The 18,212-nt window shown below is 42.5% G+C and overlaps 1 protein-coding gene across 1 annotated transcript; it reads left to right on the top strand.

Moving 5' to 3' along the window:
* The first annotated feature begins 231 nt into the window (after window positions 1–231).
* LOC123861373 (formin-1-like) lies at window positions 232–3,654 on the top strand. Its single transcript, XM_045900409.2, has one exon. The coding sequence runs from the start codon at window positions 232–234 to the stop codon at window positions 2,146–2,148; it is 1,917 nt and encodes a 638-aa protein (XP_045756365.2). The 3' UTR covers window positions 2,149–3,654.
* Window positions 3,655–18,212: the final 14,558 nt, after the last annotated feature.

Below are 18,212 nucleotides of genomic sequence, written 5' to 3'. Positions count from 1 at the left end.
AGAGAGAAAGGATAAGTCATTGCTATGATTTCATTTATGTTGGTGTGTGATTTATGCACTCAGTTAGACAAACTGCTTTCTTCCCCTCTTCTTCTACCAGGCGGTCTTGTTGCTAGAGATGACTGTCAGCTGCTTTCCCTGCCTAGCCACCATCACATGCCCCACCACCGGAGCCTGGGAAGCCTGACCACAGACCAGCATCTCCAAGGCATGAATAATTAGGTAGGCATAATGGAAGGCACTCACTGCACCCTCCAATTGCGTAAGCCCATTACTGAAGTCTGCTACATCAGCTTCTATCTTCCAAGGGGGGAGGTCAGAGGATTTTCATACAAGGGCACTGTAACTCTAGACAGATCCAATAAAGGGTTTCATAACTGCTACCAAGTCAGGGAGGGGTCAGACGTCATCAACCTCAGCCTGCAGCCAAATGAACATCCAGGCGACATATTTTTCAAGCAAACTCCCACAAAAGACATTTTAACTGAGCTGTACAAACTCACAGCAGAGAGGGAGAAACTTCTGGCCAATCTGCTGAGCTCAGACCACATCCTGGGGATTACGATGGGGAACCAGGAGGGGAAGCTGCCGGAGCTGTCCGTGAGCCTGGCCCTTGAGGACGACTGTTTCCAGAGTGCTGGTGACTGGCCAGGGGAGCCCCCCGTGGGCTGTCTCAATAAGAGGAGTGCCCATGGGAACAGAAAGCCTCGGAGGTTTGGTGGAAGGAGAGGGAGCTTTGAGGTGCTTCCACAGAAGAGGACAAGAAGAAAAGGGCATGGGGGCCAGCAGTCGGCTCCTCAGATGGGGAAGGACCAGATCTGTTCCAGCAAATCTCTTCCTCTTTCTCGAACAAGGCCTAATCTTTGGCTTCTAGAGGAGAGAGGCAGCTCGTTCCCAAGTGGGGCATTTATTTCTTCCCTACAGTGGAGAGAGAGCTGCCCCCCAGAGCTCCCCAGGACACTGGATACAAGCCGCAGCTTTGGGAGCTTCAGGGGGGCTTCTGAGGACCCCGGGCTTGGAAGAGGAGAGCCGCCCCCTCACTGCAGCGCCACAGAGCCAGGAGATGATGATGCTGGCGTGCTGGAGAGGGGCCCTCACAGGCTGGTGCGCCCACAGACAGGTTTATCTGGAAGTCATGAGGACTCTGAGAAGCATCCAGAGGCAGAGAGGGGCCAAAGGGAGAAGTCTACTGAGCGTACATGCAGGAAGAAGCCTATTTCCAGAGTGGTGGCCAAAGTCCAGGATCTGTCTACTCAGGTGCAAAGAGTAGTTAGAACGCATCCCAAAGGTGAGGAAAGCATGGCCATTTGCCCGGCAGCCCGAGCTGAGTTTATACCCAGAGCAGACTGGCTCACCCTCCCAGGAGCCGAGGCTGGGACTCATGAGTCCAGGTGGCAGGGCCAGGAACAGCAAGGCGACAGGTCGTGGCAGCTGTCGGACAGGGAACGCATGCCAGCCAGTGCCGAGGGGGCTGTGAACAAGGTCCTGCTGAAGGTGATAGAGAGTGAGAAGTTAGATGAAGCCACTGAGGGGAAAAGGCTGGGCTTCCCCCCAAGCACACCAGTCCCCCGTGCCCTCCCAGAAGCCAGAGGCAAGAGGAAGACCGGGCTGCCTCTGAGGGATCACAAAACCTCGTTTCTGGATCTGCCCCACAGCGGAGGCCCGGACCGGTCACAGCCCGGAGGCCATGAGAAGAAGCCGTCCCCCCCAGCACCAGCAGCCCTCAGCATGCTACTGAATAATTCAGCCTCCCAGTCCAGCACACACAAACGGATGGCACCTGTTCCCTCGCCTCTCTCTCCAAGGCTCCCAGGCCCCGAGCAGCATCACAGGGCCCTGCAGCTCCCTTCACTGCCTGGTGAGTGGGAAGTGGCTCCTGATGACTCTCTTGGCCGAAAGAGCAGTACTTTCTCTGGGTCCCCTTCTGCTGACACCTTGGAGCCATCACCCTCTGCAAAGGTCACGGAGACCAAAGGAGCCAGCTCGACCTCCCTCGGAGCAGGCCAACCCCGGTCGGTGCCTGGGGAACCTTTGGAAAAGAGCCTGGGGCCCGGAAAGACTGCAGCTTGGCCCCAGTACCAGTCACCTCCAGGTAAGTCCCTGTATAAGATACTTTACATCTGTGCTTGGGCAGCTCACAAACCGTAATCTGCTTGTGCTGTTCAGAGACTGGCTCCTGAACAAAGAACCCCAAATTCCTGGGCCTGTTAGTCAATTCACTCTGTAGCAAGGCAACTGGGAGTGGTGTAGGGGAGTGTGGCAATGGCGAGGCTGGTGCTGACTTATAGGGTCAGGGGTGTAGTTGCTTCCAGAAGCCATGCTTGGTAAATGTCTTTTAAAAATGCTTTACTTTGGCATACTCTAAAGCTGCCTCTGTGGTTGCTTAACTCAGGATTTTCAAAGGAAACAGGAATGAGCAGAAAGAAGTAGCAACTTGTCTCTGCCTTTGATGCTAACACTGGGTAATTGGCCCCTTGACCTAAATTCTGCTGTTCATGCTGCTGGAGTAGCTCGGGTTCGTTGGGGTTCTCTAAGCAGAAGAGCAAAAGCCCCATGTGTCTTTGCTCATCTGTCTGTTGTAAGAGGTTTTTCATTTTTGTTTTTTAACAATCACTTTTATAAGCATCATTACTTTATGGCAAGAACTTTATTTTTTTACTAGAAGAGGGATGAACTCAGTCTCACTTGAAGAAACTCGATTCAGATTTTCTTTCTTTTTTTGGACTCTATTTTCCAAATGAGCATGAAGGAATGTTTATTCTGTTTTATTTATGGTCTGTTTTACTGTCATGTTTTACTTATGGGTGCTCAAGAGCCAATTTGGCTTATATGTTTAATGTGATATAAAATTTTATGTGGAAGTAATTTGGGGGTTCTAAAAGTGGATTCAATGAGACCAAAAAAGGTAATGTATAAAAGGTGCCACTCCGATATTCCTTACATTTTCCAGGCCAATGTGGCCAGGGCCTCAGGGTTTCATATGCCACTATGCAGGGGACCGATTCTTTTCTGGGGTAACTCCCACAGCATGTGGTCAACGCCTTGTCTAGGGAATGGGTCGTAATATGATATACGGTCTCTTAAAGATTAGACAAAACATTGTGCTCAATTTCTGAGATAAAAATCTCTACCTAGGAAAGCGGAATTTCAACAGCTTTCTGTTCATTTTGACTCTTGACATTTTTTAAATTTCTCTAAATCATTGATCCAGGCGTGGTTCTTTAAAAATGTGGTAAATACTTTTGATCTTATTTTTGCAATATATTGATCTTAGTTTGAGAAGACTTGCTACTTTCATGATATAACCAATCCCCTTCACCAGGAAAGTCAGAGAATTACAGCTTTTGTTTCATGTATCATAGAACCCTAGTGATGAAAATTCTTTCTCCTCATGGATGCTGGAGCCATTGGAATTCTTGGAAAGGGAGGTCTGTGCAGTTATTAGATGAGAGACTTCTGGAGGCTCAGTTGTGGAATAGTTGCTTCAACTCTAAAGGTTCTTTTTTAGAAACCACACTAACTTCTGGGATTGTGCGTGTCCCTCATCCAGAAACTGGGCATTAAATACATTGAGCTTCAGTAAATCTTGTTTTTTTCCTGATTTAAAATTATCTTTTTATTTTGTTGCCCTTTTTCTTTTTTTTTAATATTTTATTTATTTAAGAGAGAGACTGAGAGAGAGAGAGAGAGCATGAGAGGGGAGAGGGTCAAAGGGAGAAGCAGACTCCCCGATGAGCAGGGAGCCCAATGCGGGACTCAATCCCAGGACTCCAGGATCATGACCTGAGCCGGAAGCAGTCGCTTAACCAACTGAGCCACTTAGGCACCCTGCCCTTTTTCTATATAAAAAATATTATAAAAGCTCCATTGTATCTGGGTCAAGGCAGGCACACAGAGGACATTCAGTTTCTATGGTGACTGACCATGAGCCCACCGAGTAGTAAATTCAGTGGGTGGTCACACTCTACCTTGGCCTCTCCACGTAATTGCTCAGAACCATTCCCCTTCCTTTGGGCCCAGCCCTGCATAGCACTTTCAGGAGCCAGTCCTTGGAATCATGATAGTGTGCTTCTAACCTTATAAAAGAAGGAATTGGAAAGGAGGAGGAAAGGAGTGGGAGAGACTTTTTCCTCTGGTGTGGGTGACTTGTCTGTTGCTGGTACCTTCCTCCAGAACATCCAAACATTGTCTCTTGTTACTGTCCCTCTGAAAAGCATAAAGGGAGGGAGTTCTTCAGATAGTGGATCTTCATTTTTATATCCTGTGTTCCTGTGTTCTTTTCCCCCTTCTTCCCCTTTTCCGTGGTCATGAGTTCTCTTCATATTCCGGATCCTTCAGGGACTTCCTGCCACTGGTGGGTCCATATGTATGGGAGAATTTTCATGCTTCTAGCTGCCTGTCTTTCACTTCATTTCCCTTCTCACCCCTTCCCGGTAGAGGCCTCAGAGAGTCCCCAGCAGCCCTGATGGTGGGTGGAGGGGGTAGAGGGGCATAATTCATTGACTATCACTGCACAGTGGCCCTTTTTCTGGATCCAACTCCCACCTCTCTCCCATGTTAGCTATCAACCAGGTTGGGTTTATGGTCTGTGGACATTTATTTCCTGTGGAAATAACATCGAGATATTTTATTGAAGTGATGTGATTAAGATTATTGAAAGCTCTCATTAACTGCTCAAGTAAGAGATTAAGTCTGGCAAAAGTAATCAGATCTGTTTCCAGTTGGACGACTCTTTAGTGTTATGGGTGTGTAGTAATTCCCAGGAAAGAATGAAATCCACTTCTCCTTCTCACAGGACAAAGAGTTAAAGCCAGTATTAACCATCCGCCCAGGAAATAGCATAAAGGTATCATAGAGGCTATTGGTCCACCTCCTATTGGCTTTGAAATTTTCTTAACTCTTCATTCCATGGGCTACACAAAGGAATTTCTTGTCTGATGGTGATATGATCAAACAGAGAATATGCTAACAGTGAATGATGGACAGATTTGTCTTCTCATGCCCACGCCCCCCCGCTCCCCCCCCAGCACACACCATCTTCTCCCCCCCCACCTTTGGAATTGGTTTTATAGTATTTTATTTGGGGATGGAAACTACTGTAGAATGTTCCCAAGCCTTTGTGGAATGTGGTATTTTCTCGGACCAAGGGACTCTGGTGGTGCAAACCTGCACAGCGATGTCCTCGGGGCTGAGATTCTTTCCTGTTTTGATGGCTTTCTTTTTACCTTTGATCTGAAATAGACCCTTTTAATGCCAGAAGAATCACATGGAATCTGGCTCACCACACTTAGGAAAATGCCCAGTGTTTCTGTGTGCTCCTCAGCAATCTCATGATCTTTGTCCTCTGATTAAAGTCACTGAGGCGGTGGTGGAAGCAGATGCCCCAGGCGTAGTTCTTCTTGATATTATGAGTCACTTGATCAATTGGAAGGGCCATCAGAAGATGTAGTTCATGTCAACCGATTAAGAGTTGAGACGCACACTTGGAATCGGTTTTTTTAATATCTAATGCAACTGTCAAAACTTTCATTCCTCTGAGCATATATTACAGGGAGTGGATAGAAGTTCTTCCTACAGTAATACTGAGGTTTGATACAAGTCCAGTAAAAATTTAAAGGAACTTCATAACAATAACGGACATATGCAACCATTTAAGATTACTACAGAAAGTATATAGTACATAGAAAGTTCTCTGTAGGGACGCCTGGATGGCTCAGTCAGTAGAGCATGTGCTCTTGATCTCTGGGTCATGAGTTCAAGCCCCACCTTGGGTGTGGAGCCTACTTAAAAAATATGTGGTCAGGGCGCCTGGGTGGCTCGGTCGGTTAAGCATCTGCCTTCGGCTCAGTTCATGATCCCAGGGTCCTGGAATCGAGCCCCGCATCGGGCTCCCTGCTCGGCGGGAAGCCTGCTTCTCCCTCTCCCACTCCCCCTGCTTGTGTTCCCTCTCTCGCTGTGTCTCTCTCTGTCAAATAAATAAATAAAATCTTTAAAAATAAAAAAAAAGAAAATTCTCTGTAATTCCTGTTAAGAGAGAAAATAAGATTCAACAATTGCATAAACCATATCATACCCATATAAAACAAATGTAAGAATTAAATTAAGAAATACATTACCATATACTTTTAAGAAAGTAAGGGGGTGGCGATTGAAACTATATGTAACTTTGACCTAGCAACCCTACAGTGTTTACTGTAGCATTGTTTCTAGTGGCAAAAATAGCTGAAAAAATTCGGATGTCCATCAGTAGAGAAATGGTTAAATAAATTATAGTACATTTCTACTGTATAATACTATGAGGCCGTTCAAAGTATTGAACTAGATCTGTACCTAGCAAGTGGCAAGGTGATGGATAGCATGCTTGCAGTTTTTGCGAGACAGGTATCACCCCTCTTCATATATGAGTATATGTATGTTTGGTATGGGCTTGAATATCATGGAGACAGGTGTAGAAAAAGACTGACCAGTCTGTTCACATTCTTTATCTATGGGCAAAGCAGGGTGAAGGTGGGGAATGAGGTGAAGGGGAAGAATCCAGAAGCATTGGGAAGAGCGTTAACTTCTTCTCTTTATATATTTTTATAATATGTCACTGGTTGCAGTAAATATGTCACTTTTATGATTTTTAAGAGGGATTTAACTGCTTTTTTTTTTAATGGTTATCCCTTATTTATTGAAGTATAGTTGACATAAATGTTATATTAGTTTCAGGTGTATAACAGTGATTTGACAATTCTAGATATTATGCACTGCTCACCAGGATAAGTAAGTTACCATCCACTGCCATACAACATTATTATAGTATTATTGGCCATATCCCCTATGCTGTACTTTTTATCCCCATGCTTATTTATGTTGTCACTGGAAGTTTGTGTCTCTTAATTCCCTTCACCTATTTCATCCATATCCCCACCTTCTTTTAATGAGTGATTTAATGACTTTTTAAGTAAAAAAACAATGCACCTAGAGCGTTTAGTGTGTGTGGTGGGATTACAGTTAAACTGTACTTTCCTGTGTTTTCCCCATGTCCTTTAACAGGGTGAGAAGCTCGGCTCTGAGACTGTACTGTTAGGCAGGGAAATGCAGTTTGCTAGAGAGCTGGGAAAGCAGAGCCCACAGAGAACTAGTCAGGCAGGGAGGCTTGGGTGAGGATGGACCATTAACCAGAAACCAAAAGAAGAAGGAGCTTTATAAAGCTCCTGGTAGACAAGGTCCTGACAGAGAATAGACACCCCTCGGCCTGAAGGAACAGGGGAAGCAGTGGTCACTGGAATCCAGAGAGGTGAGCTTCACGGAGAGGGCCACATGGCAGAGTGGTGGCCGGTGGCCTGTGGCCGAGCTCGTGGGGCTGAAGATCCTGGCCTCTCTCTCCTTTGATCTTCTGCCTGGAAACCTCTAACTGAACCAACCACAGGGTTGTAAGGAAGCCGGCAGATGTGGTCTTCAAGGTTGGCCTTCCAGGGCCAAGGGCAGGGTGGAGAATGGTGGAGAGTGGATCTGGAGGGGCAAATGGAAGACAAGATGAAGCAGATAGGGGGAAGACAAAGAAATGTAGGAAGACAGAATGGTATGTTAAATGAGCAACAAGGCAAAGAAGAATGTATGGTGGCTGTTTTGCTACAGAACAGTGGTTGTCTTGATAATAAACGATAATTGCACCCTTTCATTTCTTTGTCATGTGACCTTTATGCCTTTAAATTTAAGTGGATTGACTGTCTCTTATTGTTAAAAGTTCAAAAACAGAGGAAGTAAAAGAATTGGAAGACCTTGCGATACAGTTTTCATTCCACGGATTTAGAAAAAATTAGCTGGTTTTTAAAAACAAAGCTCTTCTATTTAACTGTGATTGCTATCACATTGTGTTCAGTTGCTTTTTGTGAAAAACACAAAAAGGATTTAAAAATATCTTTCTCAATCACTGCAAAATAAGAATAGCTAATTAGCATATGAAATATGAAATAGATTTTCTACCAATGAACAATTTGTATTTTGAAGTCAGTTTCCCTGTAGAATAAATGATGGGTGTTTCTCGCATTCAAATTCCATTTTTCAAAAGATAATACATTTCAAAAGCCAAGATCATGACCAAAATCTGATGTTTTCAAATCCGGAGCCAGCTCTATGTAAGTGAATTTTTTCCCAGATCAATATCCAATTGTGCTTTGAGGATCACACCTTCAATTGAATTGTTTTTCACTTGTTTCTTTTCTATTCTTGGGTTCGGAGCCCAAGATTTTAAGTGAGGGTGGCAATCTGCAATCCCAGGTTACAGACATTGGTCTAAAGTAATTCTAAAGATATATAGAAATAACAGAAGTAACACTGTGATTACAAGTCATAGCTGCTGAAAAATCTCAAAAAGAAAACAATTTTTTTAAATAAATAGATACATATTTTTTCACCTTCTGCCTTATTTCACCTTCTGCATTATTGGTTGGGGCATAAAAAAATAAGCTTTTAATGTGGTCATTCTATCATTTTATCAAATTGATAAAGCAAAGTACTGATTTTGAAGGCATATGTTTTGTTTTATTCCTCATGGATTCTTCTGGGAGAGGTTGCTTTTTGAAAACAGTAGATAACCCCTGGGCCTACTTTCTTCCTCTTGATAGCTCTCATCAGGGAAATGTTTGCTACTGCCTTATTGCTTATGCTACTTCTTATTTTATTTTATCTACTTTCTGATCACTTACAAGGACCATAACTCCTGTTAGATAGTTCTTAAACACAAATCAACCCATATTACTTAGTAAATTTGGGGGGCCTCCGGGCTGTGATATTAGGCCATACCATCCCCCTAGAGTTTCTCTGTGTGCCCACATAGCTCAGCCCCCTGCCAGGGCATGTTAAAGAGTTTCTGGACTCTTAACAGGACACCCTAGGAGTTTTTTCCACGGTCATGGATTGTTCCAGTACATTGAACCAGATGCTTTCTAGATGGCCCAGAGCTTATAGGAAAGACCTTGAAACTAGGTTAGAATTGGGATTCAGGGGGCGCCTGGGTGGCTCAGTCGGTTAATCGTCTGCCTTTGCCTCAGGTCATGATCCCAGGGTCCTGGGATCAAGTCCCATGTTGGGCACCTTGCTCGGTGGGAAGCCTGCTTCTCCCTCTGCCTGCCACTCCCCCTATTTGTGTGCACGTGCTCTTTCTCTCTCTGACAAATAAATAAATCTTAAAAAAAAAAAATAGAATTGGGTTTCAGATGTGTATAGGATGTAGAAGGACTCTGGGGTCCTTAAAGGATGTTGAACAATAGGGAAGAATGATGGACAGTGGAAGGAGATGTATCATGAGGGAATAAGTCTGGGCCAAAAGTCTGTGCACAGATGTTTCCTCATCTTCCTATGAGTGCCCCTGGACACTAGGGGGAAGGGGCTCTGGCATGAAGGGAAGGAAAAACTTTGTCATCAGAAGCCTGAGAGTCTTACAGTATAGAGGAGCTGTTCAAGAGAGGCAGGAACTCCCCTTCCTTCCCTTCCTTCCTTCCTTCCTTCCTTCCTTCCTTCCTTCCTTCCTTCCTTCCTTCCTTCCTTTTAGATTTTATTTATTTATTTGACAGTGAGAGAGGGAACACAAGTAGGGGGAGTGGGAGAGGGAGAAGCAGGCTTCTCACTGAACAGGGAGCCCGATGTGGGGCTCAATCCAAGGATCCTGGGATCATGACCTGAGCCAAAGGCAGACACTCAACGACTGAGCCACCCAGGCACCCCTCTTTCTTTCTTTTTTTAAATTTAAATTCAATTAGCCAACATATAGTACATCATTAGTTTCAGATGTAGAGTTCAATAATTCATCAGTTGTATATAACACCCACTGCTCATCACATTACATGCCCTCCTTAATGCCCATCACCCAGTTACCCCATCCCCCCACCCACCTCCCCTCCAGCAACCCTCAGTTTGTTTCCTAGAGTTAAGAGTCTCTCATGGTTTATCTCCCTCTCTGATTTCTTCCCAATCAGTTTTCCCTCCCTTCCCCTATGATCCTCTCTGTTGTTTCTTATGTTCCACATATGAGTGAAACTGTATAATAATTGTCTTTCTCTGCTTGACTTATTTCACTCAGCATAACACCCTCCAGTTCCATCCATGTCGATGCAAATGGTAAGATTTCATTCTTTTTGATGGCTGGGTAGTATTCCATTACATATATGAACCACATCTTCTTTATCCATTCATCTGTTGATGGACATCTCAGCTCCTTCCACAGTATGGCCATTGTGGACATTGCTGCTATGAACATTGGGGTGCATGTGGAGTGGCAGGAACTTTCTTAGCGAGCCAGCTTCAGTAGTCTAGGATAGAGGTTGTTAGGAACCCAAGGGCACAGAGTGATAGAGCAACAGAGGAGAGGGTGTCAATGGCAGCCAGGCCCCTGAGCATGGAAACCTTGTGGGACCCCGGGAGGACAGAGCTGGGGAGGAAGAACCTGAGAAAAAACTGGACTTCATGCTAAGCAAGTGAGTGGGAGGCTTTAGAACTTGAGATTCAGATTTTTGTGATTCATGTAACACAATTTTATCCAGGAAAAGGCAGTAAGTTGGATCATCCAGGTGTCACACATTTTTCCTAAAATGTTATGATACAGATTTTTTTGCTTGTTCGTTTCAAATCCAAGTTAAAGTTTTGAGGTTGAATTTTGCATTTGGAGGGAGAACCCAAAAATACTCTTGTAGTTGATTAAAGCTGTTGGTTTCCAGGTTAGCCCCGAGGAATTGCGGAGGGAGTAAATAACATGTGCAGCTTGAGCCTAAGCGTGGTCTCCCTAGGATTCAGACATAGGTCTAGGCTTGTCTGGATGATTAGATGGTTAGAGCTGTCAAGAGGCTTTTGCTTGAGAGCTCCAAGGATGGTCACAGGGCGGAGCTCATCCGAAGGAAAGCAGGATTTGAGGCTCATGAGAGGGGTGAGGGGGAGGGACAACACTGACGCTAGCCTATCTCTATCTCTCCTCCTCCAGATTCTCTGCTGACCCCGCCCCCTGGACTCACACCTGGGTCATAGGGAGAGGGAACTGCACCAAATAAGCCATGTGAAAATTTAAAGAGAAATTTTACTAAAATGTTCTTAAGATGGGGCGCCTGGGTGGCTCAATTGTTAAGCATCTGCCTTCGGCTCAGATCATCGTCTCAGGGTCCTGGAATCGAGCCCCACATTGGGCTCCCTACTCCGCGGGAAGCCTGCTTCTCCCTCTCCCATTCCCCCTGCTTGTGTTCCCTCTCCCACTTCCCCTGCTTGTGTTTCCTCTCTCGCTGTGTGTCTCTCTCACTGTCAAATAAATAAATACAATTTAAATAAAATAAATAAAATAAAATAAAATAAATAAAATGTTATTCAGATATTGAAGGCAGGGTCTGCGTTAATAGAGTGTAACAAACATGTGGACGAAGAGTCCCAGCTCCAGGTGCTGTTGGAGCACGGGGAGACAGGGAGCATGGTGGAATGAACCAGATTTTAGCTCATCCTTAGGTACAGAGAAGTGGGGGACGTCAGCAGTAGTGCCTTGGCCAGCACCTCTGGCACGTTAGCTGCAGCAGCCCTGGTGACAATTCTAACCATGTCAAGAGGCATCTGAAGCAGCCAGACAAGAGGGGACAGCAGGGATGGTGGGTAGGACTGCATCCGTGAGCATGCGTGATTTCTAGAATGATTAGGAGAAATTGTGGACTGGGCGAGGGGAGCACCAAAATTTCTCTGGCAGAGCCAGAGAAATCCTGATTTGGCACCCTGTTGTTACTCCCCTGGCTGCATTTACTGGAAGGAATAATATCAAACTATAGGGTTCTTTTGAGAATCATATGAAAGGATGTCGATGAAAATACTTCATAAAACATTAGAAAACATCAGCTTATTACAATTACACATCATTGTTGGCTCAAAGAGTCAGAAATGATTTTATTTTATTTTTTTTAAGATTTTATTTATTTGAGAGAGAGAGAGCAAGAGAGAGCACAACAAGCAGGGGGTAGGGGGAGAGGGAGAGGGAGAAGCAGTCTTCCCACTGAGTAGGGAGCCCCATGTGGGGCTTGATCCCAGGACACTGGGATCATGACATGAGCTGAAGGCAGATGCCCAATGACTGAGCCACCCAGGTGCTCCAGCAGAAATGATTTTAATAATCTACTCTTTTTGGTGTTTTCCAGTGATGAAGTGAGGCTACAAATAATAATTCACAGCTAGTTATCCTATGTAGATTTCTTGATTTGCTCTTAATTAAAGCTTCTACATTTGCTTGTTTTTTCAGTTGCTTCTGTTTTTTTCAGTCACTTCTGTTTTTTAAGTCACTTACATCTTTTTTTTTTTTTTTAAGATTTTATTTATTTGACAAAGAGAGATACAGCGAGAGAGAGAACACAAGCAGGGGGAGGGGGAGAGGGAGAAGCAGGCTTCCTGCTGAGCAGGGAGCTGGATGCAGGGCTCAATCCCAGGATCCTGGGATCATGACCTGAGCCGAAGGCAGACGCCTAACAACTGAGCCACCCAGGCACCCCTAAGTCACTTACATCTTTAATGGTCTCTTATTGTTTTTTTTTGGATTAATTTTGGATTTTCCACCTCATTTTTGAAAACTTGAAGGTGTCACTGGATCATATATGATACCTCTGATGCACTCTCCATGGAGTGTGGCTTACTACTGGTTCACCTGATAGTTTTAAAATTTAATCTGGGGAATTTTAATTTTACATTAATTAACAAAGAAATCGGAATTGCATTTCTAATACTAATGTTATTCCAATATGAAATCATAAATTAAAGAATGTTATAGCAAAAGAAAAGAAAAACAAAGGTCCCCTTTCTTCTTACCACTTATTTCTGAACCACCTAACATCCTATCTTCCCTTCACAAAGCTTTTTTAGTTTCTACAACTAATAGTTATCTTGTCTTTTCTGATTTCCATATCATGTTTTTGTCCTTTTTGGATCTCTATTATTTGTATCTTCTTATGTTAGTATGTATTATAATCATAATTTTAATTATTAAAATTTTAATACCTTTGTATTTTAATATATTTTATTCTATTTATATTTTAATAATATTCCTTCATTGTTTTGTATGTCAGTCTTGAGTCCTCATGAAGCTTTTAGATGTAGAGCCCTATCTTATACTTTGGATGGATGATTTGCAGTTTCTTGAACAGTATGTCACAAAATAGTCAATATGTATTGGCCTAATTAAATTTTTGTGGTTGTTGACTTTAATTAAAAACAGCCCTCCAATTTACAGGTGATAGGGCAGTAACTGGGAGTGACAGATTGGCCTAGGAGTAGTTAAACAGAATGGTATTAAACAGAATATTCCTTCAAATGGTATGCCGTACAGCAGAGTGAAGTGGGTTTGTTCCAGTGAAGTGGGTTCCTCTTGGTGTCTCATCATCTTCATTTGGAACCTGTTTCTGCTTGTGATAGAACACATCAGAATTGAATCAGATGTGTCCTTATTTTTATTTAAAAAAAAAAAAAAGGCCTCCCCAAAGACAGGAATGGTGTCACATTCATCATTACTTACCTGGAATCAGATTCAGTAAAATATAAAATTAAATAAAATAAATAACACATGGCATGTATTCAGTGAATGTTTTTGTTGAATGAATGAATGAGTGAGTGAATGGGTGGGTGAAAGATGAGAAAACATGGTTTGCAAACTGGTAACAGGGGCAAATTTTCCCCATTTGTCTTACGTTAAACAGAATGAAAATGGTTTCATGCCATATTATGTGATTACTATTATATTATTTTGGTAGATGATGCTTTATTCTTTTTAAAAAAGATTTTATTTATTTATGTGACAGAGAGAGACACAGCGAGAGAGGGAACACAAGCAGGGGGAGTGGGAGAGGGAGAAGCAGGCTTCCCACTGAGCAGGGAGCCCGATGTGGGGCTCGATCCCAGGACCCTGGGATCATGCATGACCTGAGCTGAAGGCAGATGCCTAACGACTGAGCCACCCAGGCACCCCATGATGCTTTATTTTTAAAGCAAGCTTTAAGCTATTAATCTCTGCATAGGCTTAGGAATCTGAATGTACCCAGAGGATAGGAATGAAATTAAGTGAAATATGGGTCCTCAAAGCCAAGTGTTTTTTTGAACAAAGAAACTGTTCTTTTAATTGGAATAACTTTACAACATGATTGATTTTACCAGAACAGACCTTTTTTAAATCTTAAAATGAGATTCAACTTAATTCTCAAAGCCAGTCACTGAGGGGTAGTCAAGTGATCAAACTTGAAATGGAAACCAGAGGCGGCTTCCTGTTTCCTGTGTTTTGTTGGTCACAGATTAACCATGTTGCGTTATGCATGGACAAAGCCCAGCCTATTTGCACCAATGTATACTTTATGACCCAACATGCTGGTGAAATAGACAGCTTGGCAGGTGCTTATAACTCTTATAGGCTGTGATTCAGGGGCTCCTGCATGGCCCATTTGCTCGGTACCTGATGTCCACCATTGAAATTTGCCTTCTGTGCAAAAGAAAGCACTGTTGCTGGAATAGTTGTGTATAATACCAGTATAAGCTGAGGCTATGTGATTGATTTCCAAAAGCTACGCACAAACTAAGTCATGTTAATTTCCTCATAAAGCTTCCGTTATTACCTAGCAGAGCAGGATCCTTAAAGAATGGGCTATGGGACAGGGTTCTAAGAGTGAAAGCAGAAGTCAAGGCCAGGAAAGGAATAGGCAGACTTGGAAAATGGCCTGAGAATTTGAGGCCCCAAACCAGTGCAGCCTTAACTGAAACATGAAAGTGATATGCTATCGTCTTCACTAGGGTCTACCCTCCTTACCTAAGAAGCAGGGATTATTCTAGACATGTCCTCCAGGGGACAGGAATCTAGGAGACTTATTTTATTTATTTTATTTTATTTTTTCCCCCATCCATCCTAGGAGACTATTTTAGAATTCTGCCTACTATAGTATCCCTCCATTGTCTAGCATTTTCCATTCCCTTTCTGGTCTTGTCTTCTGCTTCCACTATCAGAACCCTGTCCCTACAACTTTCCCTAATGTAACCTGATCTGAATACACAATAGACTTCTCCATTTCTGAATCATACTATACTGGTTAAGAATGTGTGTGCCGAAGTTGCGACGTTTTATTGTCAAATTCCAGTTCTGCTACCTACTAGAAGATTAGCACCCACCTCAATTTCCTCACCAAAAGGGGAGTGATAGTATCCATATAGTAGGTAGTATATGAACTACTTAGCAGTTTTTGTAAGGAATACGTGATAAAAATACTTAAAGGGTGTGGCACAATGTCTAACACCTAATTCTCCAAAAATATTTAAATATTGTTATTAGTATATCCTGTCTCAATGGTTTTATTCATATATTATTTCTCTACAGGGGAGACCCTGATAAATTCCTATGCCCCCTTCAAAATCCATCCTAACCTTGCATGTGCAAAATGTCATCTGTGTAATGTTGGGAAGCTGAGCTTAGGGTATTTAGGGTAACTCCATTTTTTAGCTTTTCTCTAAATCTAAAATTATTTCAAAATAAATAGTTTTTTAAAAAGTCCTAAGTGTTATCTCCATCATCATAAAGCCTTTTGATTCCCCTCATTGTGGAATGAACACTTCCATTCTACTCTCAGGGAGCTTTACACATGATGTTTGTCATATTGTATCATGACTATTTGTTTACATGTCTGTCTAGAATATAAAGTCCATGGATGCAGATACTAAGCTCTATTCATCTTTGTATCTCTAATATATAGTATTACATCTGATATAGTTACAGCATATGTTATGTAAATGCTGGCTCAGTAACTAATTGTTGAATGAATTTTTATTTTTTGTGCACAAAGATTCACCAATGACCAAATGATAAGTGATTATAGGAACCAGTGGGAGGGTCAGGGTGGTACAGAACAGTGGTTTTCAAAGTGTGACCCCTGGACAAGCACCATTATTAGCCACAACTAGAGACTTACTAAAATGCTGTTTTTCAGGCCCCATCCGCTGGATCTACTGAATCAGAAATTCTGGGGGTAGGGGACAAGCTGTCTGTGCTTAACCTCTTTCATGGAAACCAAGATTGAAAACGTAAACAATTATACAATTGTATAGCTATGTTAAATGAATTCAGAATCTTTTAAGTGCAAATATTTTATTAGAGGGAAATGATATAGATGAATTATCTTTAAGAAATAATTGAATTTCCACTTAGCCATTTTTGTAATGATTTTGAATATTATAGAACTTATCAGATATAGGGAACTATATACTTGTACACATGAGCAAGTTTTAAAGTTTTCTTGTTAGTCTTCTGCCAGCCAATTCTTGGGCATTGCTTTAATACAGGAAGGTAGAATGCTGTTCTTGAATATTTTCCTGTTTGACATTTGTTGTTGTGATCACAACTTTTTTTTTTTTTTTTTTTTACCATTAATCATAATATTAACCATTCTGGCCTCAATACACACATCTTCAAATTCTGTCAATGCCTGCCAAGCGCCTACTGCTGCCATGTGTTCCAAGAGGCTACTTCTCCAAATTGTATTTAAGCATCCATTAAGCTTTCAGGATATAGCTTTCATAACCAGTTTTATGTTCTCAGCAAATATTGGTGGAGTTACAGGGTTCCAACTACTAAGTAATTAAGATATTACAATCACATCTGCAGCCTTATTCTAAAGAGCAGCACTACTATTTTGTCATCATCTTTCTAATTCCTTTAAGAGCAAGTGTCTTGGAAAATCATATGATAATGTATGATTAATCTCACAAAGAGCCCGAGTCAAGAAAGCACTTGCCTCTTTGCTGCAGAAGTTGTCAAATGTTAGCCTCTGTTATTGGGGAAAGATCACTTTTTAAAAATTTATTTATTTATTTATTTATTTATTTATTTATTTATTTATTTATTTATTTATTTATTTATGAGAGAGGGCACAGAGGGAGGAGGGGCAGAGGACGAGGGAGAGAGAGAGAAACTCAAGTAGACTCCGCGCTCATCGTGGAGCCCAACACAGGGCTGGATCCCAGGACCCTGAGATCACGACCTGAGCTCAAACCAAGAGTCCAATGCGCAACTGACTGTGCCACCCAGGCGTCCCAAAAATCCCTTCTTTATGTCCTTTGGGCAGTGTTTTCCTTTCAGAGATATGGAGCCTGCCCTTTCAGAACTCACCTGACTTTTGATGCCTTTTTTTCCTTTTCATGTGAAACAGACCATTCTTTACACAACCATTTAGTTGAGCTAGATTGGGGAAGAAGCCCCTGCCTTGAAATCAGGAAACGCAAATTCATACCCTGCTACTGTCAGTCACTAGCTATGTGTCCGGGAGTAAGACACTACTTTTCCAACTCTTACACTTAACAACGGGTTAATTATAACACTCTTTCCGTGATTACAGATGGCAACCTCAAAAAGCAAGTAGGTTTGGCAGGAATGAGAATGTGATGAGTTCAAAACAGAGGTAAGAATCAAACAGGTCTGTGATGTTGTTGGTATTGGTGGTAACAAGGGATAGGTTCCAAATCATTGTGGACTCAAAGCTAGACGAATCTGATTGGGTTTTCAGTTGAGAGAGAAAAAAGAGTCAAGGATTACTTGAAGCTTCCTGCCCCAGGCGACTAGGAAGGAAAGCACTGTATTGAAACATGCTGGGTCTGCAGCCAGGCGAACAGTTGATTAATGGACTTGTGTGGAACTGTAGCAAGGTATCACTGGCATGTCCCAAGACTCATCCCTGCCCACTGTCCTCTTTGGATCTTTTCTTTTCAATATCTTGTTGGCATTCATAACCAACTTCGGAGAAAAACTGAAATGGAAAGAGGTGTTAGATGACAGAATTAAAGCCTGTTAAATTCTTCCTAAGCTAAATGTAAAAAGCTTGAAGTCAAGGGGATACTGAAAACATCCTGCAGTTAGATTAAAATACGTACCTACAAGTAAAGGACCCAAGAGATTTATGTTTCAGCTTTAGTTGACGACATATTGATTCTGAGCTAGTTGGGTCATGTGGCCGATTCACGCAAAAAGCAAGGCTACTTTAGTAATAGATATTTATATCAAGGCAGAAAATGTGTCACTGTACTGCATATAGTCTGACAAATCTGGAGTTTTTGGTGTAGTCATAGGTATGTATTTGAAGAGGGCTCATTGACAAATTACGTTACATGCAGGGGACAGGAAGGAGACTTATCTGGAAATTATACCATAGGAAAAGGAGTCCAAAGGAATAGTAGCTAATAAAATAGAAACAGGA

Source organism: Mirounga angustirostris, unplaced genomic scaffold (assembly GCF_029215605.1).
Source record: "Mirounga angustirostris isolate CCGP_5_RB_7025 unplaced genomic scaffold, mMirAng1.0.hap1 SCAF_9, whole genome shotgun sequence".
In the NCBI taxonomy this organism is placed as follows: Eukaryota; Metazoa; Chordata; class Mammalia; order Carnivora; family Phocidae; genus Mirounga; species Mirounga angustirostris.
Note: the sequence above shows the minus strand (reverse complement) of the source record. Positions and strands in the feature narration are given on the sequence as shown.

What these genes read in the sequence shown, in the direction of transcription:
- LOC123861373 (XM_045900409.2), top strand. Translation starts at nt 232, where the DNA reads ATGGAAGGCACTCACTGCACCCTCCAATTGCGTAAGCCCATTACTGAA.